The 25,406-nt window shown below is 34.3% G+C and overlaps 3 protein-coding genes and 1 pseudogene across 6 annotated transcripts; 3 read left to right on the plus strand and 1 right to left on the minus strand.

Annotated features, from left to right (window-relative positions):
* Window positions 1–3,161: 3,161 nt before the first annotated feature.
* On the plus strand, window positions 3,162–7,701 carry MCM2 (minichromosome maintenance (MCM2/3/5) family protein). 2 transcript variants are annotated; one of them, NM_001198225.2, is made up of 16 exons: window positions 3,162–3,641; window positions 3,781–3,932; window positions 4,014–4,203; window positions 4,297–4,516; window positions 4,607–4,814; window positions 4,924–5,058; window positions 5,148–5,339; window positions 5,426–5,598; window positions 5,680–5,868; window positions 5,942–6,058; window positions 6,142–6,226; window positions 6,311–6,454; window positions 6,535–6,660; window positions 6,760–6,942; window positions 7,036–7,197; window positions 7,280–7,570. In NM_001198225.2, exons 1-16 carry the CDS (start codon window positions 3,239–3,241, stop codon window positions 7,403–7,405), a joined length of 2,805 nt encoding a protein of 934 aa, NP_001185154.1. In that variant the 5' UTR covers window positions 3,162–3,238; the 3' UTR covers window positions 7,406–7,570. The 2 variants fall into 2 exon arrangements, with proteins under 2 accessions (NP_001185154.1, NP_175112.2); NM_103572.5 differs by having other exon boundaries at window positions 3,188–3,641; window positions 3,775–3,932; window positions 7,280–7,701.
* An 850-nt stretch (window positions 7,702–8,551) lies between these two features.
* On the plus strand, window positions 8,552–15,913 carry PRP40A (pre-mRNA-processing protein 40A). Of its 2 annotated transcripts, NM_103573.4 has the most exons (28): window positions 8,552–8,698; window positions 8,836–8,913; window positions 9,222–9,536; window positions 9,626–9,811; window positions 10,332–10,393; window positions 10,655–10,724; window positions 11,168–11,220; window positions 11,305–11,362; window positions 11,441–11,706; window positions 11,792–11,861; window positions 12,101–12,199; window positions 12,300–12,368; window positions 12,476–12,553; window positions 12,727–12,813; window positions 12,900–12,934; window positions 13,024–13,129; window positions 13,500–13,580; window positions 13,668–13,760; window positions 13,827–13,880; window positions 13,965–14,081; window positions 14,160–14,258; window positions 14,368–14,415; window positions 14,489–14,581; window positions 14,724–14,831; window positions 14,913–14,977; window positions 15,079–15,181; window positions 15,266–15,580; window positions 15,656–15,913. In NM_103573.4, exons 2-28 carry the CDS (start codon window positions 8,878–8,880, stop codon window positions 15,764–15,766), a joined length of 2,877 nt encoding a protein of 958 aa, NP_175113.2. In that variant the 5' UTR covers window positions 8,552–8,698; window positions 8,836–8,877; the 3' UTR covers window positions 15,767–15,913. The 2 variants fall into 2 exon arrangements, with proteins under 2 accessions (NP_175113.2, NP_001117438.1); NM_001123966.1 differs by lacking the exon at window positions 15,656–15,913 and having other exon boundaries at window positions 15,266–15,609.
* Window positions 15,852–17,392, minus strand: AT1G44920 (uncharacterized protein). Its single transcript, NM_103574.4, has 5 exons — window positions 17,037–17,392; window positions 16,813–16,940; window positions 16,615–16,727; window positions 16,337–16,522; window positions 15,852–16,206 (listed from the first exon to the last, which is right to left on the minus strand). Exons 1-5 carry the CDS (start codon window positions 17,354–17,356, stop codon window positions 16,177–16,179), a joined length of 777 nt encoding a protein of 258 aa, NP_564492.1. The 5' UTR covers window positions 17,357–17,392; the 3' UTR covers window positions 15,852–16,176.
* A 557-nt stretch (window positions 17,393–17,949) lies between these two features.
* Window positions 17,950–18,800, plus strand: SADHU9-1 (annotated as a pseudogene; the record flags this gene model as incomplete). The annotated part of the gene is made up of 1 exon: window positions 17,950–18,800.
* Between the last annotated feature and the right edge of the window lie 6,606 nt (window positions 18,801–25,406).

Consider the following 25,406-nt stretch of genomic DNA (forward strand, 5'->3'; position numbering starts at 1 on the left):
TTAATTTATAATTTTTTGAAACTTTTTAAAGTTTCAATTCTTTAAAATAAATAACCCTAGTAAACAAACCATTTTAATTTTGGACACCTCATAAATCAAGTTTCATGCTCATTCGTAATCGAAATCATTTTGGTCCTTTTTATAGTATGGCTCTTAACCATTATCCAATTTTTTTAAGCGATGTTGGACATTGTACAATCGTAATTATTATCCACCCAAACCCGTCCTACTATATAACCCAGTCCCGTGAAATTAAACATAATTTTGTCATTTTCTTATAAATTTCAATATTATAAAATTTGAAACTTAAAAAAAATACAATATCGACCTTGATTATATTTAAGATTTTTCATGTAATATATCGTCTCGTATTAATATATTTTATATATATTTATAATGTTTAAATTTCTTGTAAAATTCAATTTATAATTTTTAAAACTTTATAAGTTTTAAAATTATAAATATTTTAAAGCATTTTTTAAAATTATAATATTTAAATTTTGATAAAGTTATAATATTTATAATTTCTTGAAACATTTTAAAGTTTCAATTCTTTAAAATAAAAAAACCCGAGTAAATCGGATAACTATTTTAATTTTGGACGCCTGATAAATCAAGCTTCCTGCTCATTCGTAATCAGAATCATTTTGGTCCTTTTATAATATGGATCTGAACCATTATCCAATTTTTCTAAGCGATGTGGGACATTGTACACATATTATTTCTTCATAGGTTGAATAATATATGCCCGTTTTAAAAAAATTGAATTACATCATATGCAGAAAAAATATAATATTTTATTAACTATATATATTTTATATAAATTCAAAATAAATAAAGTATAAGATCAAATAAAAGTGAAAGAAGAATTATATATTTATGTTTAAATTAGGTAGAAATATTTTAGGAAATTAGTTAAGGTAAATAACAAATATGGTTAGTTTAGAGATATTGTTTATATTAAATTTGGTAATTAAATCATTAATTTTCGTTTTAAATTATTAGGTTTTAGGTAACTTTTCCAAAAATTAATGTTATCTAAGATGAGAACAGAATTAAACATGTTATCCAAGATCCGAACAGAGTTAAACCGGGTAAAACCCACCCATTTGAATTAATTGTTAAATTATGGCTCAAATCTTTAACATTATCTTCAAAAAACGTCTACAAAAATGTATATATAGATTATTTTAAAGAAGATTTTTGATCCTATTGCTAGTTATCTAAGTTTATTACCTTTTTAGAAATTTCACGAAATCTTATTATAACCATTTTGGAAGTTTTAAAAACCATGTTGATTGATAGGTGATATATGAACAATCTATCATCTTTATGTTTAAAGAGATAGAAAGAGAAAACTTTTGAGTTGAGAATAAAGTAAAAGCTATAAGGATTTTTATTGTATTTCAGGTTGGGGAAGATCTCAAAAAAGATTGGCAACTATTCAAATTGATCAGATGCATGGAGACTAACTCATAGACGGGACATGTAACCAAACTGAGGCAGCGGTTCTAACATTGAGTATTGATAGATGAGTTGGAACCATAGGGAAAAGAATGTGGGACGTTCAAAAATTTCATGGAAGAAAATGTGCATGTACAATACTAGAACTAGCGTATATACCTCTCGAGTGTCTGTGCATATTCTCATATCCCTGACCCTCGAAACCCGGGGAAGAAAGGTGTGGATTGTACTTCTCCTTGCTTCATAAAAACTACCAAGCCAAATTATAGAGAAATATATAATTTGGTGTTAGACTCGAGATTGTTTACTATAAAGCTTTTTGATACACGATCATTGACTCTACAAAAACAAAAACAAAGTAGAGGAGCATCAATCACAATCCCCATGACAAATACAAACGCGAAAGAAGGCTTTTGTATTAGTGTGAGCCTTTTTCATGACCGAGAGTGCATGCACCTGATAGACTTTTGCATCATTCCAAAGTTACAACAATATTTAACACTTCCAAAACTGGACAACATGAGACAAGTGTGTAGATAGTAGATTCATCAGGATACGAATTGTTGTGTAAATGCGTAGTCTTCAAACAAGGTAATGAAACAAACTTAGGATTAACCAAGGCCAACCAAGAGAGTTTTAAGTATACCAGTGTCGCACAGACGTAAAACCTTTGGGGCATCTTATAATAAGAAGTCATTTGAGGACACAAAACAACATCTAGATGTTGGACGCTTAACCGCAACATCAATCCACAACGTTAGATAAGACCATTATCTACACTATACTTTTATAATAAGAAAATTTCACTCAAGTCTAACCAAAAAAATCATATTTTTAGTTCTTTTTAGGGTTTTGTGCAAAAAAAACTCAAAGTCGCCCATTTTTGCAACTATATCCTCCACGTCCAAAAATATAAAATAATCCTATGAAGTCCAAAACAATACGTAATATAACCCTTTTTGCAATTTTACATATATTGTAAACGTTTTCACGATCATATACATTTGTTTAAAATATATAATTGAACTCCTCATCTCGAAAGCTTTGATTTGATATATTATTTATCAAAATTTTAAAATTTTGACAATAACGAAAAAATGGTTATTTTGCTTATTATTTTGGATTTCATCGGATTATTTTGCATTTTTGGATGTAAAAGGTAAAGTTGCAAAAATGGACGACTATGAGTTTTTTTTTGCACAAACCCCTTCTTTTTATTGGTTTTAGGTATTTCCCGCTATTCGTTTAATTATTTAATTATGTAGTTTCTCTCAAAATTTTGTTAATGGTATAACTATTTGATACAAAGATAAAATAAAAATCAAACTCAAATAGAATTATTATTATTTTTTGTTGCTAGAAAAGACAAAACAAAAACTATTTGACATGTTATGCAATTTATACAAGTTATGAAATGTTATTTTTTGTCGGTCAAATTTTTATTAATTTAGCATGTTGACCCAAAAAAAACTCTTTGACATCCTATAGCAATGTCAAACTAAAATAAAATTGCATAACTTTCAGAAGTATATTATTTTGGCTTAAAACATTAAACAGGAATAAAATTTGATAAAATATGTCTATGGGCCATAAAACTATTATAAGAGATAATTGCGTTGATTTAAACACTTGGGCCGAATTAGTGAAAGCCCATACGATGCATATGCCAAATTGGCGCCAATATTTCCCGCCTAATCGACGAGAGAACCCAATAAACGAGTGTATTGTGCCCTGATTCTGTCGCCGGAAACAATACACAGATAGAGCGAGAGAAATGGCGGGAGAAAATTCCGATAACGAGCCGTCTTCACCAGCTTCACCTTCTTCCGCTGGATTCAACACAGATCAGTTACCAATCAGTACAAGCCAAAACTCCGAAAATTTCTCCGATGAAGAAGAAGCAGCTGTAGATACCCAAGTCATTAGAGATGAGCCTGACGAAGCGGAGGATGAAGAAGAAGAAGAAGGAGAAGATCTCTTCAATGATACTTTTATGAACGATTATCGGAAGATGGATGAGAATGATCAGTATGAGTCTAATGGAATAGATGATTCCGTCGATGATGAAAGAGATTTAGGTCAGGCTATGCTTGACCGTCGTGCTGCTGACGCTGATCTTGATGCTCGTGAAAATCGACTTGCGAATCGCAAGCTTCCTCATCTTCTTCACGATAACGGTAATTATTAAATCCCTAATTGGAATCTGGCGAAATTGGAAACCCTAAATGTTCACTGATTTTGGGATTTTGTGTTTAGATGTAGTTTTATCTTTATGTTATGTGTATTGAAGTATGGTTGTTTTGTTTATAGATTCAGATGATTGGAACTATAGACCTTCGAAGAGGTCTCGAACTACGGTTCCACCGAGAGGTAATGGTGGTGATCCTGATGGGAATCCTCCAAGTTCGCCAGGAGTGTCACAGCCAGATATCTCTATGACTGATCAAACTGATGATTATCAAGATGAGGTATGAGTATGAATCTTTCTGCGTCATGGTGCTAGGTGTATTACTACTAGTGTCTAATGGTTGGTGAATTTCTTAATATAGGATGATAATGATGATGAAGCAGAGTTTGAGATGTATAGGATTCAAGGAACTCTGAGGGAATGGGTTATGAGAGATGAAGTGAGACGGTTTATTGCTAAGAAGTTTAAAGACTTTTTGCTTACGTATGTTAAACCAAAGAATGAGAATGGAGATATTGAATATGTTCGTTTAATTAACGAAATGGTTTCAGGTACTTTCGTTTTCTTTGTGCTATAGCTACATAAGTTCTCTTTACTGGTAAATTTACAGTCATTAGCTCTCTGAACTATCTATGTGTTTGCAGCTAATAAGTGCAGTCTGGAAATTGATTACAAAGAATTCATACACGTCCACCCGAATATTGCAATCTGGCTTGCGGATGCTCCACAACCTGTGCTTGAAGTAATGGAGGAAGTTTCTGAAAAGGTCATCTTTGATCTGCATCCAAACTACAAGAATATTCACACGAAGATATATGTTCGTGTTACCAACCTACCAGTTAATGATCAGATTCGGAACATCAGGTAATAATATCGCTGAATTCATGGGTAGTGACTCACTTTGTATACATTTTCAAGATTTCAACTTAAACCTTATTGTTTGTGAATTGTCAGGCAGATTCATCTTAACACGATGATCCGTATCGGTGGAGTTGTCACTAGGCGTTCTGGGGTCTTTCCTCAGCTGCAGCAAGTGAAATATGATTGTAACAAGTGTGGAGCAGTTTTGGGGCCTTTCTTCCAAAACTCTTATTCAGAAGTCAAGGTCGGTTCTTGTTCTGAATGCCAGTCAAAAGGACCGTTTACTGTTAATGTCGAACAGGTAGGATTCTGTAATCTCTCTATCATTATTTTCCTTTAACTCTACGAACTTCAATGTAAGTTATTGGAATGTGAAATTGACCATACTGTTAATTACTCCCTTGTTTCAGACAATATACAGGAACTATCAGAAGCTTACAATCCAAGAGAGTCCAGGAACAGTGCCTGCTGGACGACTTCCAAGACACAAAGAAGTTATCCTGCTGAATGACCTTATTGATTGCGCTCGTCCTGGGGAAGAAATTGTACGTTCATCATATATTAGCCTTCTAGAATACTTGCACACATGTATATGATCAATCATTCATGTTATCTTGCATTGGATTTTTTGCAGGAGGTTACTGGCATATATACCAACAACTTTGACCTATCTTTGAACACAAAGAATGGGTTTCCAGTCTTTGCCACTGTGGTGGAAGCTAACTATGTTACAAAGAAACAAGACCTCTTCTCTGCGTACAAGCTAACCCAAGAAGACAAGACACAAATCGAAGAGCTATCCAAGGATCCACGAATAGTTGAACGTGTAAGTTGGATATCAATCCTCCTAATAAATCCTTTGAATTGCTTCAGAGTTCATCTCTTTTAACATTATTTCAATTTCTCCTTCAGATCATTAAGTCAATTGCTCCGTCAATATATGGCCACGAAGATATCAAAACAGCTCTTGCTCTTGCTATGTTTGGTGGCCAAGAGAAAAATATCAAAGGGAAACACAGATTGCGTGGAGATATTAATGTACTTTTACTAGGTGATCCAGGAACAGCAAAATCACAATTTCTGAAGTAAGAAAACTATCCTGACCAGCTTACTTAATTAATATCTTTGGTGAATATTTTCATTAACTGCATTAATGTTTCTTCTAGGTATGTTGAAAAAACTGGTCAAAGAGCTGTCTACACGACTGGAAAGGGAGCTTCTGCTGTTGGTCTAACCGCAGCAGTACACAAAGATCCAGTTACAAGGGAGTGGACGCTTGAAGGAGGGGCTCTTGTACTTGCTGACCGAGGAATTTGTCTTATCGATGAGTTTGACAAGATGAACGACCAGGACAGGTAACAAAATGCAACTAATGATAGTTACTTTTCTGAAGGAAATGGTGCTGACGATATAAGTTTTTGTAACCAGGGTGAGTATCCATGAAGCCATGGAACAACAGAGTATTAGTATATCGAAGGCAGGAATAGTTACTTCTCTTCAAGCTCGTTGCTCTGTTATTGCTGCAGCTAATCCAGTTGGTGGAAGGTAAGCTAGAAACTAATGCCCTTCATTGACCTAAAATTTGTAATTTTGATCTTGCTAATTTGTTTGTGACATTGCAACTTCAGGTATGATTCATCGAAATCATTTGCACAAAATGTCGAGTTGACAGATCCGATCCTTTCTCGTTTTGATATCTTGTGTGTTGTCAAGGTATTTTTTCAAACCTCTGCTCTTGTTCTTGCATATCATTGATTGTATTAATTTTTTGGCTATTGACCAATTATATGGCTGCAGGATGTGGTTGACCCAGTTACAGATGAAATGCTAGCTGAATTTGTTGTCAATAGCCACTTCAAGTCACAACCCAAAGGTGGTAAGATGGAAGATAGCGATCCCGAAGATGGCATTCAGGGATCTAGCGGGTCAACTGATCCGGAGGTTTGTGATTTTCATGTGTAGCTGCTTCTTTGAAGTTTCCATGTTTACAGGTCTTGATCTATATGTTATTTTCTATACAGGTCCTTCCTCAGAACCTGCTGAAGAAATACTTAACATACTCGAAGTTGTATGTATTCCCAAAACTGGGTGAACTAGATGCCAAGAAGTTAGAGACTGTTTATGCTAATCTAAGACGAGAATCAATGGTAGGTTTGAATTCATGATTTTGAGTGTACTGATGGGTTACCATCTTTCCTAAACATCATGTGGCTTAATCTCCTGACCTGCTTAAACTTTTGTTTCAGAACGGACAAGGAGTTTCTATAGCGACAAGGCACCTTGAGTCCATGATCCGAATGTCTGAAGCACATGCTAGGATGCACCTTAGGCAATATGTCACAGAAGAGGATGTTAATATGGCCATTCGAGTCCTACTTGACTCTTTCATATCAACCCAGAAATTTGGTGTCCAGAGAACTCTAAGAGAGGTATTAAAGAACATTTGAGTCAGTTGTTTTGTGAGCTTGTATCTATGGAATTCTGATGTCTGAATTGATGAAAACTCGGTTATTCCTGTGCAGAGTTTCAAACGGTACATTACATACAAAAAGGACTTCAACTCATTGCTGCTCGTTCTTCTCAAAGAGCTCGTAAAGAACGCCTTGAAGTTTGAAGAAATCATTTCAGGATCGAACTCAGGACTACCTACAATCGAGGTTAAGATAGAGGAACTGCAGACAAAGGTAAGTTATCATATGGTTAGGCTAAATTTAGAAGTATGATTCTTAATACCTTTTTAACAACTCTTATGTCTTACATTTGCAGGCCAAGGAATACGACATTGCAGATCTACGACCCTTCTTTTCAAGCACAGATTTTTCCAAAGCTCACTTCGAGTTGGATCATGGCCGAGGAATGATCAAGTGTCCAAAAAGGCTGATCACTTGGTAAAACAAGAAGACGAGCTTCAAGTTACTATCAACTTAGGTTTATTTATCATTGCATGAAAAAAATGTTGGATATTTAGGAAGATAGTTTCGTTTTGTGTTAAGATTATTAAAGAGCTGCTCAAAGATTTGCTGTTAGGATTATGCAATACTCATCTTAAGATATTAACGAAGCATTCCTCTTCCTCAATACTTTGACCGTTGAATCTGAGTAAAACTCAGGTGGCGATTTTTCAATCGGTATGTGAGAAAGAATTTCGGATGCTAGCTTTTGATACCGCAAGTTGTTACCAATCAAAGTGGCAGTGTGAAAAACAATGGAAAAATGTCATTAAAATCCTTCTCTTATGTTGACTTTTCAAAAAATAACCAACTTTTGTTGACATGACCATATTGAGCATTCTGTTATGTAGATTAATAGATTCCGATAAATGAGAGTAATTTTTTGTTAACAGTGACACCTGTTAATTCAAAACGTTATCATTTTCAACAACAGAACGACGTCGTTTTGTTGTAATGACTGAACTAAAATCCCAAATTTAATATACGATTCCTAAATCGAGCAAAATCCCTAATCCTAAATCCCCATACGATTTGAAATCCTTATCCCAAAGTTAATATACGATTCCTAAATCGAACAAAATTCCTAATCCTAAATCTCCATACGATTTGAAACTAAGGATTTCATTGAGCCGTTATGACAAACGATGACGTTTTATTGTTAGAGGGAACGTTGTCATTTTCAAATAACGAGTCTATTAACACACAATAAATTTATGATAACATGGTCTAACCTACTTAATGTTATGCCTGATATGACCAGGTCAACGAAAATTTGGTATTTATTTAAAAAATCAACAAAAATTGAATATTTATTTGGAAAATAATCCTAAGTTTGATATTTATTTCGTTTCGAGAATTGAAGATTTAAATCAACGTTTTCAATAGGTCGAAGATTTTAGTGACATTTTTCTCGAAAAACAATGTAATACTTGTTGATCTGGCTTTATCATCACCATTGTACTAAGTATTCTAACATTTGAAAGTTAATGAAAAATATTTGGATACATAAGAACTACATGCCGTTTTTACTTTGACAATGTGAACTCCTTGCTGTTTAAAATACCAAGGCACATTTGTCGACTGATTCGTGTGTTCGTCGAGATTTTTTTTTGTTTATTGCAATTCGGAGAAGTTTGGGTCGTTAAAGTTCGAGTAGGGTTCATAAATATAGTGAAAACCACCGTTTGGTGATACTTCGTCGTCCTCGACACTCTCAGATTCATCATCGAACCTGGTATGAGCTCTCTTTCGTCTTTGGTGCTCTACTAGTTAGGGTTTCGCCATTACTATCTCCATCCTCTGTTCCCAGAGTTAGAATTTTTCTTCTGAAAACGCGAATTAAGCTCGACGTTGAAATGTTTTGCTCTTCAGATTAAGACGCGAATTTGAGAGGAAGCTTTATTTTGTGTGTAGATGGCGAATAATCCTCCGCAGTCTTCTGGTACCCAGGTTTGCTCTCTCTTTTAGTCGTTTCATGCTTCTATGGAATTCGAAGTCACTCAGAAGTCACTCAATTGATATGTTCTAAGTAATTTGATTTAGCCAAATATAGTTGATCAATTTCAAGCGTGTTAGGGTTCTTTGATCTTAGTCTCTTTCATTGTTTAATAGCTTGGAGCATTCACTCAATTGATATGTTGTCGCGCCTAAGTGTCAGAATCAAACATTCAATAGCTGTTATTTGGTGAAAGTTTTGTTTTAGTGTAATAGTTAGTGTGTGAACTATTGGATGTGCTTATGAGACCCTTTTCCAGCAGTTTCGGCCGATGGTACCTGGACAGCAGGGTCAGCATTTTGTTCCTGCAGCTTCACAACCTTTTCACCCTTATGGACATGTACCTCCAAATGTTCAAAGTCAGCCTCCACAGTATTCTCAGCCGATACAGCAGCAGCAGCTCTTTCCAGTGAGACCAGGTCAGCCTGTGCATATTACATCATCCTCACAGGCTGTATCAGTTCCGTATATTCAAACGAACAAGATTCTCACTTCTGGATCTACTCAACCACAGCCAAATGCACCTCCAATGACGGGCTTTGCTACATCTGGACCTCCATTTTCTTCTCCATATACTGTGAGCTTCTGCTTTTTTCTTGTATTTGTTATTCGGATAACTTTTTATATATGATTCGTTTTCACTTTGCTGGATTCTTGTTCCTGCAGTTTGTACCATCATCTTATCCTCAGCAACAACCAACATCCTTGGTCCAACCAAATTCTCAGATGCATGTAGCTGGCGTCCCTCCAGCAGCAAACACTTGGCCTGTTCCTGTTAATCAAAGCACATCACTTGTTTCCCCTGTGCAGCAGACTGGGCAACAAACACCGGTCGCAGTTTCCACAGACCCAGTAAGTGACTACGTTTACTGATCACAAATATGTTTTGGTGACTTGTATTGATGCCTATACCTACTATTAATCATGAAACCATCTCTTACTAAAATGCGAATCATATCATGTTGAGTTGTATTAATATATAAATTGTGACAACCAACATATGTCTTCTGCCATTTGTAGCATTTCAATCTTTTTCGCTGTATTATTTTGGGATAGTGTTTTTATCTGAATCGAGTGTTCCTCAGCTTTCTCCGAATTCTTTAGACTTAGTAATTTCATGTACTTCCTCTGGATCGTTACTTAGGTCAAACTCTGATTAGGTTTGAAAACGTAAGGTTTTGATCTAGAGAATCGTCAAACTCTTTGAAGCCTCAAGAAGCCCCTAGCACAAATTATTTCAGAACCTTGTCCTATTTATACTCAATTACTAACTTGCTGATGTGGCATAGTTGATGAACTCTTATCGAACTCATTTGTCTAGTCTTTATGTATGCAATTGTAGCTAAATGTGCTTGTTGGATTTTGGTAACAGGGAAACTTGACTCCGCAATCTGCATCTGACTGGCAGGAGCATACATCTGCTGATGGGAGAAAGTATGCTACTAAACTATTATTTCAGATTTAGGCCAAATATCTTCCTACATGTCACTCTTTGTACTGTAGATTTGTGTTCATGCAGTTCCAATTTGAAATTGATTACTTTTAGTTGGAAATTGTTTGTAAGCTTCTTACTTTTTGTACCTTTCATAAGGTCTTCCATGCTTCCTTTTTTTTTTTTTTTTTTCCATGCAGATGTCTGTTTCATGGTTTTGGGTCTATGAATTCGCTTTATCTGATATATACTTATCTTTCTAGGTATTATTATAACAAGCGGACAAAGCAATCAAATTGGGAAAAACCTCTTGAACTGATGACACCACTTGAGGTAATACTTACAAAGTAGTCTGTCTTCTAAGATGATTTTCATTTTACTGGTTGATTAAGCTTACCAGGCTTTTAGTTGGTGTGCCACTTCACTAGTGATGTAAATGGTTGCAGCTTTGTCTGGAACAACGTTGTTTAATTTGTATATTTTTTTCACTGATTCGGAAACTCCATAACTGTGGAGATATTTATTAAGACTGCTACGTGCTCATCTGAAAGCAGCTTTCACTTTATTGAAACAGGCTACCGATGCTTTTCTGTTTCTCATTTTTTTTTTTTTGTGTAAATCGGTGTCAACTTTGTAGGCAGTTTGGGGATAATTTGCTAATTTTTTATGCTCGTTGGATTAAGAATCTCCTGATAATCCTTATTTCGTTTTTATATTAAGATCAAATCTACCGTATCTATGCATGATTTTACAGTTTCTAAAATCTCTTTCTGCAGAGGGCTGATGCATCCACTGTATGGAAGGAATTTACAACACCTGAAGGAAAGAAGTATGCATCTTTAAATTTCATTTAGTCTTTGTATCATGCTTATTCTCTATTGTTGCAACTGATTAGTTGTTTTAATTTACGCAGATATTATTATAACAAGGTTACAAAGGAGTCTAAGTGGACAATTCCGGAAGATTTAAAGGTCTACCTATTTATCTCTCTCTCATGCACATTCCCCAATGCAAAGCCTATGTTAAACCTGGGTAGTTGTTGTATGCAGTTAGCTCGGGAACAAGCCCAACTAGCTAGTGAAAAAACGTCCCTTTCGGAAGCTGGATCTACCCCTCTATCCCACCATGCTGCATCCTCGTCTGATCTAGCAGTTAGCACTGTGACTTCTGTTGTTCCCAGCACATCTTCAGCACTTACTGGACATTCTTCAAGCCCTATTCAAGCGGGTTTGGCTGTACCTGTCACCCGTCCTCCCTCTGTTGCTCCTGTTACTCCAACATCTGGTGCAATTAGTGACACTGAGGCTACTACAATGTACTATTTTTCCTTGGGAAGTTTTGTTTGATGTTTATACACTCTGTCAAGCCTTTGAATTTAACTGTTGTGCCTATCATAACAGAAAAGGCGATAATTTATCATCTCGGGGGGCAGATGATTCAAATGATGGAGCTACAGCACAAAACAATGAGGCATGATTTTAATTTTCCTTTCTACAATTACTTGCCTAGATTCTAAAAGTCTATTCTTTTGTATTCCGTTTACCTGCTTTCTACTTCAGCTTCATGAGGTCAATAATAACTTGTACAAGTTATTGGAAGACTTATGCTCAATAATTACTATACATGTGATGATGTGGTGGTGTCGTTAATATTTATGGTCTAGCGTTACACCTTGGTATGCTTTCTAATTATTTTGAATTTTTTGTTAGGCTGAGAATAAGGAAATGTCTGTGAATGGAAAAGCCAATTTGTCACCTGCTGGTGACAAAGCAAATGTCGAGGAACCTATGGTATATGCTACTAAGCAGGTACTTTCTTATCCTAATTTTCTCCTCCTGATATCTCTCATATCTGTACCATAATGTTTTATTTGCCATTCATCAACTTTTGCACTGTTATTTTTTCTAGGAGGCCAAAGCTGCTTTCAAGTCTCTTTTGGAATCTGTAAATGTTCATTCCGACTGGACATGGGAACAGGTAATCTGGACGCATACGCAAGTATTTGTGTCACTGATCCATATGGCCTGCATTCTCTCCCTAACCTTCTATTTGGTTCATTGCTGACCTGATCCATCCCCTTATAGACATTGAAAGAGATTGTTCACGATAAAAGATATGGTGCTTTGAGGACACTCGGCGAGCGGAAACAAGCGTTTAACGAGGTATATAGTTTCTTAGTTCCTAGCTATAATATGCAAATGCATTTTAAGAGCCTGTCTATATAATGTAATGCAGACTTCCAGTCTTTATTTGTGATGTAATTATTTATTCGCTGGTAGATTTCTACTTTAAGTAGCTTTATGCTTACATCTGATTGTCAAATAAATTTTTTCAGTATCTTGGCCAAAGGAAAAAAGTGGAAGCTGAGGAAAGACGAAGGAGGCAGAAGAAAGCTCGGGAAGAATTTGTCAAGATGCTAGAGGTATGTACTAAAGGAGTCAGAAGTTAGTGTTTGGTTTGATTAGTGTGACTGATTAGCTGATTATGTTATACTAATATTGACCTCAGGAGTGTGAAGAACTTTCATCATCCCTGAAATGGAGGTGTGGCTTTCAGTTAATTACAAGATCTTTGGTTCTTGTCTTTATTTTATATGTGACATATGTGCTAATGGAAACTATTCCCTCACCAGCAAAGCAATGAGTTTGTTCGAAAATGATCAGCGTTTTAAAGCTGTTGACCGTCCTAGGGATCGTGAAGATCTTTTTGACAATTACATTGTGGAACTTGAGAGGAAGGTAACCATCAGACTTTTTCGGGGGGCTTTCGTTTTCATTTGTTGATTTGGCTTTTTGATTGTTTGGTGTGATACTTTGCTCTGCTAAGCAAAACAATGCATGCCTATGAACATGAAGGCGTTGGACAAAGTTTTTTTTTTTTTTTTGGTTATTACAGTCCAAATAGTTTTCGACCTCAGTATGATCACAAGAGACATGTCATATTTACGACGAAGCAATTATTTGGGTGGGCATTTAGATTGTGGCTGAGATAAGATCTGGTGAACCAGCATGGTGGCTTTAAGCTTCTATAGAGAATATCGTTTGTTGCTTTGTAGAAGAGGCAAATTCATTGTGTTTGAATTGACATTATGAATCTTTTAATCTGCAGGAAAGAGAAAAGGCAGCGGAGGAACATCGGCAGTATATGGCAGACTATCGGAAGTTTCTTGAAACCTGTGACTATATCAAAGTATATCATTGTTTGTGAAGCTTATTCCTGCGAACCTTTCTGTTTCATAGACCTTGACATAATGCCTTTTATAATATGTGTTTGAAGGCTGGTACACAATGGCGCAAAATTCAAGATAGACTGGAGGATGATGACAGATGCTCATGTCTTGAAAAGATAGATCGTCTGATTGGTTTTGAGGTAAGTAACTTCATCAAGTAGTTCAGGCTGCCACATAGAATTTGTTTATAATGTTTGTTATTGCAGGAATACATTCTTGACCTAGAGAAGGAAGAAGAAGAGCTGAAGAGAGTAGAGAAAGTAAGGTCAATGTTCAGGGTTGTAACCTCATTTTTTGTTCTTATGTAGTCCAATGCTCATGGTTTCATTTTCTTGTGGAGCTAGGAACATGTAAGGCGGGCCGAGAGAAAAAACCGTGATGCATTTCGTACACTATTGGAAGAACATGTTGCTGCAGGCATCCTTACAGCCAAGACGTACTGGTTGGATTATTGCATTGAGGTGTCTGACCAATTTAGATCTTTACTGGACAAATTGAATTTTATGTTGGATTCTTTTCCTCACTTATTTTACGTACAGTTAAAAGACTTGCCCCAATACCAAGCTGTTGCATCTAATACATCTGGTTCAACTCCGAAAGACTTGTTTGAAGATGTCACAGAAGAATTAGAGAAGCAGGTAATTTGGACTACATATATATAGTGTAATTCTCTATTGGTAGAGTATTCCACCTATGCGTGAATCTGCTAGTTATGATAATCGAACCTTTTTGTGTTTTGATTGACAGTATCATGAGGATAAGAGCTATGTGAAGGATGCTATGAAGTCAAGAAAGGCAAGTCAAGGATAGCTTCAATTTCTACTTACTAATTTTACCAATTTTTTTTATCTAATCCCTTTCTCTACAGATTTCCATGGTCTCCTCGTGGCTGTTTGAAGATTTTAAATCTGCTATTTCAGAAGATCTCAGTACTCAACAGATATCAGACATAAATTTAAAGGTAAATAGAACATGTGTCAGTACATAAATTAATCAACAGAAACGGCTATGTGTACATTGGAAGATATATTAGGTGTGAAGAAGTTCTTGTAAAGTTCAGTTATATAGGGCTCTGATTCATTTATTTTTCCGTTGTTTATCAGCTTATATATGATGACTTGGTTGGGAGAGTGAAGGAAAAAGAAGAAAAAGAGGCCAGAAAGCTTCAGCGTCTGGCTGAAGAATTTACCAATCTGTTGCACACTTTCAAGGTATATCTATCTTACCAGGGGTGACTTTCTTTTTGTCTGGATTCACTGGGACGTTAAAGATAATTTTTTGTTTTGGTTAAGGAAATCACCGTAGCTTCAAATTGGGAAGATAGCAAACAACTAGTAGAAGAAAGTCAAGAGTACAGGTAAATAATTTATTGCCTTGAATAGGTTGCTTCATGGCTTACCTTACGTAAAAAAAGGTTGTGGTATTACCTTCTTAAGGTCCCATTTTGAATATCTTTAGATCGATTGGAGATGAAAGTGTTAGCCAAGGGTTATTTGAGGAATACATAACGAGTTTACAAGAAAAGGCAAAGGAGAAGGAGCGTAAGCGTGACGAGGAAAAGGTACTGATTCTTCATGCCATGAAATTTATTTGTCTTTTATGCAAGAACGGATCTCTTAGACTTTTATTGTTGTGGACTTTTCAGGTTAGAAAAGAGAAGGAAAGGGACGAGAAAGAGAAACGGAAAGACAAGGATAAGGAGAGAAGGGAAAAGGAAAGAGAACGTGAAAAAGAGAAGGGAAAAGAGAGGAGTAAACGGGAAGAATCAGATGGTGAGACTGCTATGGATGTGAGCGAAGGTCATAAAGACGAGAAAAGAAAGGGAAAAGATCGTGACAGAAAACATCGAAGACGGCATCACAACAATTCTGATGAAGATGTTAGTTCTGATAGGGATGACAGAGATGAGTCGAAGAAATCATCCCGTAAACATGGTAATGATCGCAAAAAATCAAGAAAGGTAGGTACACCCTAGACTTGAGTTCTGAAATTCGTTAAAGATTTAAAATAAAGAGGGATGGTTTTTTCTTGGTAGCACGCAAACTCGCCTGAATCGGAGAGTGAAAACCGGCATAAAAGACAGAAAAAAGAGAGTAGTCGCCGAAGTGGTAATGACGAGCTAGAGGATGGAGAAGTTGGGGAGTGATAGTGAAATTCGACATTAATCTGAAACCTTTCTACATCCCAATTACTTTCTTGATTCATATTTTTACACTGTAATGATATTTTTGTTTTCATTTCATTTCTCTGTTAATTGGATATATACTGAAAATCTTTGATTCTTACTGTCAATGGAGAAAAACCACCCAAAAAAGAGTACTGGAGTTTACTTCCTCTGTTTATTGTTTGACTTGAGACAAATCATCTCTCATCATTGCTTTCCTCCTCCACTGGCCACTGCAACTATATCGATATTACACTTGGTCCTGGAACTTCTCAACACACATATTTATATGATCTGTTAGCGGTTGTGACTTGTGACAAAGTACATTTACATTTTTGTTGTGCATACTTAAATCTCAACCTCCAACCGACCGAATATTCATGGATGCTCCTTCACCATCGTCTTATCAATGAAGTAAGCAACTGCAACAACATACATGAATTCACACATCATTCATTAGCATCACCTTTGAACAAACACGGTAAATACTGAAACAGATGTAAGCAAATGTTCCAACTTTCTTCTTGGACTTAGGAGAATGCATTCACATACCTCAAATAGCTCGAATGCACTACCCTTCCGATACGTATCATCTTTCTTCTTGGACTCTGTAGGAAGCACACTGAATAACAATGCTCTCCATCCTATAAGTAAAACAGCAGTACTTCCCATTGTCACCAACACAAAGCTATATGCCGGAATGTGACCTGATGAAGCTGACCTAATGATAATTCCAAGCTGTAACGAAAGGAACAAGCTTTAAACAGTTTAGTAGAGATACCAACACCCTAAACCTACAATGTCAAAAAGATTGGTAAATGTCGCCTTACCGGAGTTCCGACAATCCAAGATTTCGCAGCTGCAACCACAGCTTTAGACTTTCCCTTCATTCCTCGTCCTTCCTCCGCATAACCCCCCAAGAAATAAGCACTCAGAAACCATCCTGCCACATAAAGTTTCCATTTTTACTTGAAACAAAGCTTCTCAAACGCAAGATAGATAACAGAGTAACGAAAACGAATCAATACCCGCAATGAAAGGGTCAGCTGTGTGGAGAGTATCAAGAGAAAAAACAGGGAAACCATGGCTAAATCTCCCAATGGCAGAGAAGATAAGCAGAGCTAAAACATCACCACCCGCAAGTAAAGCCACACGACTGAAAGAAACAACACAAAACATTTGAGATAACAATACAAAAGCAATCCTTCCTCTAGAGAGACTAAAACAAAGTAAAGTTAGAGTTTTTAATTACCCCCATTTGGTAATGTTAGAAGATGAAGTAGATGACGGTTTATCGAATTGAATCACGCCCTCGAGAGGAACATTATCTTGACCCACGAAAACTGTTTCATCTCCTGAAGAAGGGATTTGAGAAGCTGAGGTTGAGGGTTTTGAGTTGACGCTTCCGTCGGGGTTAGAGAGAGCGAGGACGACGCGGGGACGACTCCGGTGAGTGTTTGGTGCAGGGAGGAGCCATGAATCGGGAGAAGAGAAAGGAGAAGGTTTGGATTTGGTGATGAATCTGACGGCGGAGACAGGTCCGGTGGGAGTGCGAAGAACTAACATTCTCATTGTATCTTGTCAAGCCAATCGTCCGCCACACTCTCATATTCATATCATCAATTTTCTTATCAGTATAACGAATTTAATTTTTTTATGTAAAAAAAAATAAAAATTATGACAGTGTAATAAAAAAGTGTTTTGCTTTGTGGTGACTATAAATATAAATAATACTCCTTTCGTTTTATATTATAAATTGTTTTGAATTAATTATTTTATTTTACAATATAAATTTGTTTCTAAATTTTTATGCAAACTATATATTATTTTAATATATTCTAAATATTTATATCATATAATTTTTTTTATGATTGGTTGATTTTTTAAAAGTAAATTTTTTTATCTGTGTGTTTTTTAACTAAAACAATTTAAATTATGAAACAGAAAAATAAAATTTTATTTCTTCGAAAAGATCGGAATAGTGTTCTTGTGACTGAAGTAATAAATTATATGTTACAATTTGATCGATCATATACACAAAAAATAAATTAATATGCATACTATGGAGTCTACACAAATTATAATTTATCCTCAATATTCACGTTGGCGCATCAAATTGTTGACATTTTCCAAAAAGATATTTAGTATTTACCAATTTAGAGATTCAATTTTGAACAATCGTTCCATTGATTATTTTTTTCTTTTTTCAAAGATAGTTCTAAAAAAAGTTTTATTTTATTTTATTTTATTTTTTGTTCAGATTTTCAACGTTAATGGTGGGGCAAACGGTTATATCGGTTGGTGACGGTCTTGTTTCTCTGACGATAATGAGGTGCGGTTGTTCCGCCTTCTAATGCGAGTTGTGGTGAACTTCCCGACGACTTTACGCATCCTTCTAGTCGTACCACTGATTTAAAGACACCAAAAGAGGGACTAAAGAAAGTTGTCAGCTCACTTGTCGGAAGGGCTGTTGCAACTGGCGGCGGAAGTCAAAGACGGGTTGGTGGGGTTCACTACGAGTCGAGACGATTAGCGCCAGATTTGTCGGATCTGAGGTGGCTAGGTGTGCAGAGGCGGTTAGGATTTTATTTGAGTCAACCGCTCTAATCATTGTTTTCGTGTGACCGGATTTGAGGTTGTGGCGGTCATAGAGGAAACTTGTGCTGGTTTCGGCGATGGAGGTGAGAGTTCGATTTAGGTTTTCGGTTACTTGGGTGGGGACTGGTTAAGCGGGTCTATTGTTTATTGTGAGAATTTTCAGGTCGGCTCTGATGTTGGCTTCGGGTTAGTGGCGAGAATCGATAACTTTGGTCATGTCGCTCGAGTCGTGTAGGAGCAGCAACGAAGGCCTATTGCTATCGCCGGAGTTGGAGGTGGAGCCGGTGTTGCAGAATTAACAGACTTTTTCAGATTTTTGTGCTTGTGTTGACTAAATTTTCCTTTCTCTTTTTATACCGATTAGCCTGTATAAACCTAATATTGTAATGCCCATTGAGAAAAATTAATTTTTTAAAAAAGATATTTACAAATCATATTCCTATTTTTTTCTTATTCATTGGTGGCTGGCTCGGTTAAAAACTCATTTTCACAAGACCGATGCCTTTCCTTTTTTTATATAACACTCATCACTATTGTGCAGCTTAAAAGAAGATTGGCTCATTGTCGCTTTCCATTGAAGAGATCGAGTCCTCAGGTTATAGGCCATGTTCGTTTGTACACCTGGATAATGCATCCAGATGATCCACCTAAATGATGCATTTGAGTGTTCTTTGTTTCCTAATCCGGTAGTCCATCTAGATGAAGCATCTAAATGAATCTTTGTTCGTTTGATTAGTTTATTACAATTTGTATCTGTATCTAAATGCATGTTGTATTAAAATGACTAAAAATGACATATCTTCATTTAAATCATACTTTTTAGTTTCGGAAAGAAAATATTATAGTTTTGATGAAAAAATGCAATTTTATAACTTTGGAAGAAAATGTCATTCTCAAATTTTTTGGTTTTGGCGGGAAAACGCAATTATGCAACTTTTTCGTTAAAATAGTGATTTTATATGATTTTACGTTTTTGGCGAGAACACGTAAGTCCACCATTTTCCCGCAGAATCATGATTTTATAGTTTTGGAGGGAAAATATGATTATACGGTTTTGGCGGGAAAATGTAATTCCGCAAATTTCTCGCTAATTTGCGATTTTATTGTTTTGGCGAAAAATATGATTTTTACGCTTTTGGCGGGAAAACAAAATTCTGTAATTTTCCCGCTAAACCATGATTTTATAGTTCTGGCGGGAAAATATGATTTTACGGTTTTGGCGGGAAAACAAAAATTTTCAATTTTCCCGCTAAACAGTGATTTTATAGTTTTGGCGGAAAAATATGATTTCACGGTTTTGGCGGAAAAAACGCAATTCCGCAATTTCCCGCTAAACCGTGATTTTATAGTTTTGGCGAGAAAATATGATTTTATGGTTTTGGCGGGAAAACGCAATTATGTAAATTTCCCGCTAATTCGTGATTTTATAGTTTTGGCGAGAAAATATGATTTTACATTTTAAGGCGGAAAAACGAAATTCCGTAATTTTCCCACTAAATTATGATTTTATAGTTTGACGGGAAAATATAATTTTATGGTTTTGGCGGAAAAACGTAATTCCGTAATTTTTCCGCCAAAATTATAATTGTCGGTTTTGTTTAAATTTGGTATTTGTGATTTTACAATTTTTAGAGGTTTTAAAATATAAAATGAAAAAACTAGAAAATAATTAACATTATTTGATTTATGATGTAATTTTTTAGTTTAATAAGGGTATTTTAGTAATTTACAATTTTTTACTATGCATCATCTAAAATCATCTGAATGCATCTTATAAAATAGACATTTTTTGGATGAGTCTGAGAAACGCATCTGGATACTCCACCCAACTTATATGCAAAATTGTACTGAAACGAACATCAATTTGCATCTACGGCTAGTTGCATCAGTGAGATGAGCAAACGAACATGACCATATATGAAAGTTGTCTTTTCTTTAACAAACTAAAAACCAGCTTGTAAGGAAAGAAAAGAATGTAAAATAAAGAAGGTTGCTCAGATTCTTGCTGAAAAGGTTGAAAAATATCAAAACAGATAAGAATGAAACAGATTATCAGAATTAGTGAATCAGTTTGAACGTTAAGGGGTTTGCAAAGTGTGTAGAGGAGAAGAGTACAGTCAATTGGGTAAACCACATGACCATGAAAGAATCTTTGACGGACATGTTGAGCATGCCTACTAACTTATATCCTCTATTGAATTTTGTTTGTAAATGAAATACCTATTTTTATTTAAGAAATAGATTTAAATGTCTCAAAAGCAATCTAAAACGTTAATAAGTATATTTTGTTAAAATACAAATCTATATATACATTTTTGCAAGACTTTTTTGAAGATAATGTTGAAGATTTGAGTCATAATTCAAGAATTATTTCAAATAGGTGGGTATAACCCGGTTTAACTCTGTTCGGATCCTGGATAACATGTTTAATTCTGTTTTGATCTTGGATAAAATTAATTTTTGAAAAAGTTACCTAAAAAATAATAATTAAAAACGAAATTAATGATTTAATTACCAAATCTAATATAAATAGTATCTCTAAACTAACCATATTTGTTATTTACCTTAACTAATTTCTTATAATAATTCTACCTAATTTAAACCTAAATATATAATTCTTCTTTCACTTTTATTTGATCTTATACTTTATTTATTTTGAATTTATATAGTTAATAAAATATTATATTTTATTCTGTATATGATGTAATTTAAATGTTTTTAAACGGACATATATTATTCAATCGATGAAGAAATAATATGTGTACAATTTCCCACATTGCTTAGAAAAATTGGACAATGGTTCAGAGCCATATTATAAAAATGACAAAAATGATTTTGATTACAAATGAGCAGGAAGCTTGATTTTTCAGGCGTCTAAAATTAAAATGGTTATCCGGTTTACTTGGGTTCTTTATTTTAAAGAATTGAAACTTTAAAATGTTTCAAAAAATTATAAATATTTTAACTTTATCAAAAGTTAATTATTATAATTTTAAAAACTTTTTATAAAGTTTATCTTTAAAAAATGTTTTAAATATTTATAATTTTAAAATTTATAAAGTTTTAAAAATTATAATTGAATTTTATAAGAAATTTAAACTTTATAAATATATGTAAAATATATTAATACGGGACGATATATTACAGGAGAAATACTCAATATAACAATATTATATTTTTTTGAAGTTTCAAATTTTATAATATTGAAATTTATAAAAAAATGATAAAATTATGTTTAATTTCACGGGACTAGGTTATATGGTAGGACAAGTTTGGGTGGATAATAACATAGAATGGTATATTACGATTGTACAATGTCCCACATCGCTTAAAAATTGGACAATGGTTCAGAGCCATACTATAAAAAGGACCAAAATGATTTCGATTACGAATGAGCATGAAAATTGATTTATGAGGTGTCCAAAATTAAAATGGTTTGTTTACTAGGGTTCTTTATTTTAAAGAATTGAAACTTTAAAAAGTTTCAAAAAAATTATAAATTAAATTTTACAAGAAATTTAAACAAAATAAAAGATATTAATACGGGACGATATACTACAAGAGAAATCTTAGATATATTGCGAGAGAAATCCTAGATATAACAATCAAAATTCAATGATGAAGTTTGGGTCAATATTAATCTTTTTTGAAGTTTCTAATTTTATAAATATTTGAAATTTATAATAAAATGACAAATTTGTGTTTAATTTCACGGGACGGGGTTATATGGTGTGACAGGTTTGAATGGATAATAACATGGGATGATATGTTACAGAAAAAACCCTATAATTAACAATCATAATATAATTATACAATCTTAAACACTAAACAAAATTAACAATATTAAAAAAAAAACACTTAAAACTTTATTTTTTTTAAAACACATTTCGATTATTTTATAAGAAATTTAAACATTATAAATATTTAAACTTTATACTACGGATGAAATTTTAGAATTGACTGGTTTGGGTTGATAATAATTTGCGATAGAATTAGGAGTTAAATCCTAGAATGACAATCAAAATATAATTATACAATTAAATACTACCTCAGATGAAATCCTAGAATTGACGGGTTTGAATCGATATTAATATGGGATGGTGTACTACGAGTGAAATTTTAGAATTGACTGGTTTGGATTGATAATAATTTGCGATAGAACTAGGAGTGAAATCCTAGAATAACAATTAAAATATAATTATACAATTAAATACTACCACGGGTGAAATTCTATAATTGACGGACTTGATTCGATATCAATATGGGATGGTGTACTACGGGTAAAATCCGAGAAACAACAATCAAAATACAATTATACAATATTAAACATTTAACAAAATAAACAAATACAACTTAAAACTTTAAAATTTGAATTATAAAATTTTGTCTCGCGATGAATTATACATTTAAATCAAACAATAGCATAAATTTATTAAATCATCCTACAAAGTATTCTATTATTTTTTATTTAATAAAAATATAGGCACGCGGTATACCACAAATTAATATCTAGTATTATATTAAAAAAATAGAACTCTACTATTTTTTTTGTAATCTAGTTAACCCCGGTTAAAACATTTATGGATCTACCATTACCATTGCAAATCATATATATAAACTTGAGCTATAGACTTTATAATCTAATATTCTAACTTGGTCACTTTTAATTTTAAGTGTATAGTTGAGAATACGTAGTTTGGGAAGATAACAAATTCTAACTTGGTCACATTTTAAAACCAAAACGAAACTAATCATCTAAAATGGTTCATGAGATCACAGTGGTTGTTACATCATGGTTAAGCTTTAACCAAAAAACAATTCAAGCCTTCACACTAAACCAAAATGTTAAAATTCCGGTTTAGCTCAAACTTGTTGCACATGACAATTATGACGTGTACACAGCTGGAATTTCAATTTCAATTTTTCGAAACGGGTCTTGGAATCTTGATTTTTCAAATTTTGAATTTTCCTATATAACGGAAAATTTGGAGTTAGACCGTTTGAAGAAGAAGAAAAACCTCTACAAATCTCTCTCTGATATCTCTCTTTTTTTAAGAAAACCCTAAATTTTCATTTTCGCAAAATGTCTAGAGATCTTTTTTTTTCCGGTGATCTTGCTTGAGTCACCGACGATTATGATCCAGAAACAACGATCTCTCAATTCGGTTAGGATTATCGATTCGAAGGTCAGTTATCAACCTCTCGAATTTAGGGTTTCGCAGAGGCAATTCCGATGATTATGAATCCTCAATTGATCTGTTTCTCTGTTAATTGTTCGATTACTGTTACTACATCTCTCGTTCTTTGTGTATGTTACCTAATTTGTTCCATCGGTGCGTTAATCTTTTGGCGTTTGATTTGCTCGATCGATTTTGTTATTTTCTCGTCAATACCATCTACGATAGTTTTGTGATTTGTTGATTTGGTTTTGTAAACGATCGCGAGATTAGGATATCTGTTTTAGGTTTTGAATTTTGTGAATGGTAATCAAAGATCAAGTGGTGTTGTTATGATTTGTATTTGGTATAGATTTTGTTCTGCATTACTGTGTTTCCGGTATGGTTCTTGGTCTGATTCTTTTGGTTTACTTTTCTTTTTTTTTAGATGGTGTTGAGTTTTCTTTGCCTGAGAAGAAGAAGAAGAAGAAGATGGTTCATCATAGTTAACCAAGGAAGCGGCTCTAACCTTAGGTATGTTAATAAACACAAAATGTCTTTGGTTTTTTCCAAATATTTGATCTCTTCAATCTTTTTCTCTTGCTTGATCTTTTGATATTGTTCTTTAAATATGATGTTAAGTCACGTTTCTTCTGCAGGTGCAATTTCCAGAGCCTATAATGTGGCGTTTCTTAGAACTCAGAAAATAGAGAATTCTGGATTCGCAATCAATTGAAGAATGTGTGTACTTACATGCACTTATTCGTATACACATACATGCCTGCATTCATACATACATACACGTTTGCATTCATGCATCCATGCACGTTTGCATTCATGCATCCATACATGTTTGCATTCATGCATCCATACATGTTTGCATCCATGCATTCATACATACATGCATACATTGATTAGTTGCCTACTTGCTTCCCTTGCACCCTCTTTTGCTTCTTTGATTATTTGTCTTATACTCTGTTTACTTACTTCTTGCTTGTTTGCTTCTTTTTTTTCTTCTTCATTCCTTGCTTACTAATCAGCTTCCTTCTTTGGTTACTTGTGCGCTAACTCGATTCCTTATTTTCTTCTTTGATTCTGTCTTTACGTACTTGTTACATGCATACATCTATGCATCATATTTGCTTGTACGTACACATTCATAATTTCTTCTATGTTTCTTTGATTAGTTATTACTCACTTGCTTCCTTGATTGCTTTCTTCTTTTATTTTTTCTTCCTTGCTTTATTACCAGCTTCTTGGTTTGTTTGTTTCCTTTCTTGCTTCCTTGACTCTTTTGCTTACTTGCTTGCCTTTGTATTTTCTTCCTTAATTCCTTTGTTAATAGGCTTCCTTGTTTCATTGCTTACATGCTTGATTTCTTACGTACTGTCTTTTTTTTTCTTACTTAATTCTTTGGTTAACTTGCTTCCTTGTTTCTTTACTGTCTTTCTTCCTTAACTACTGAACTTGTTTTAAAATTTCTTACTTTCTATCCTTATCGCTTGCCATTTTCTGACTAATTGTCTCAGTTTATTTTCCACTAAAATGTGTACTTTGCTTTAGATAGTACTAGGTTACTATTTGAAATTCTACAGATGGAGACTCTTAAAGGGTCCATCAAGGCAAAGTCCTCGTCATCATTAGTGGGAAACACAAGGATCAAGTTCTACGATTATTCTTTTCTATTTAACTTTCTCTCTTCGTTTCAAATTTTAGTATTTGTTAGTTTTAATTGTTCAGGGTTTGAGAGCTTGGTGTTTACTTGCAACCTGCTTCTTGGATTCTCTGACACAAGGTTTTAATGTTGAATACCGTGGGAATCAGATAATGTATAACTATTTTAACTTATCTTGAATCAATATACAATT

The sequence above is a fragment of the Arabidopsis thaliana genome (genome assembly GCF_000001735.4).
Source record: "Arabidopsis thaliana chromosome 1 sequence".
Taxonomy (NCBI): domain Eukaryota; kingdom Viridiplantae; phylum Streptophyta; class Magnoliopsida; order Brassicales; family Brassicaceae; genus Arabidopsis; species Arabidopsis thaliana.

What these genes read in the sequence shown, in the direction of transcription:
- PRP40A (NM_103573.4), top strand. Translation starts at nt 8,878, where the DNA reads ATGGCGAATAATCCTCCGCAGTCTTCTGGTACCCAG. An exon ending in CCGACTGGACATGGGAACAG is followed by an intron (nt 12,369 to 12,475) that starts GTAATCTGGACG and finishes ATCCCCTTATAG; the next exon opens with ACATTGAAAGAGATTGTTCA. An exon ending in GAAGAAAGTCAAGAGTACAG is followed by an intron (nt 14,978 to 15,078) that starts GTAAATAATTTA and finishes GAATATCTTTAG; the next exon opens with ATCGATTGGAGATGAAAGTG.
- AT1G44920 (NM_103574.4), bottom strand. Translation starts at nt 17,356, where the DNA reads ATGAGAATGTTAGTTCTTCGCACTCCCACCGGACCTGTCTCCGCCGTC. An exon ending in TCTAACATTACCAAATGGGG is followed by an intron (nt 16,941 to 17,036) that starts GTAATTAAAAAC and finishes TGTTTCTTTCAG; the next exon opens with TCGTGTGGCTTTACTTGCGG. An exon ending in CTTGGATTGTCGGAACTCCG is followed by an intron (nt 16,523 to 16,614) that starts GTAAGGCGACAT and finishes CTTTCGTTACAG; the next exon opens with CTTGGAATTATCATTAGGTC.
- MCM2 (NM_103572.5), top strand. Translation starts at nt 3,239, where the DNA reads ATGGCGGGAGAAAATTCCGATAACGAGCCGTCTTCACCAGCTTCACCT. An exon ending in AATTAACGAAATGGTTTCAG is followed by an intron (nt 4,204 to 4,296) that starts GTACTTTCGTTT and finishes ATGTGTTTGCAG; the next exon opens with CTAATAAGTGCAGTCTGGAA. An exon ending in TCCAGAGAACTCTAAGAGAG is followed by an intron (nt 6,943 to 7,035) that starts GTATTAAAGAAC and finishes ATTCCTGTGCAG; the next exon opens with AGTTTCAAACGGTACATTAC.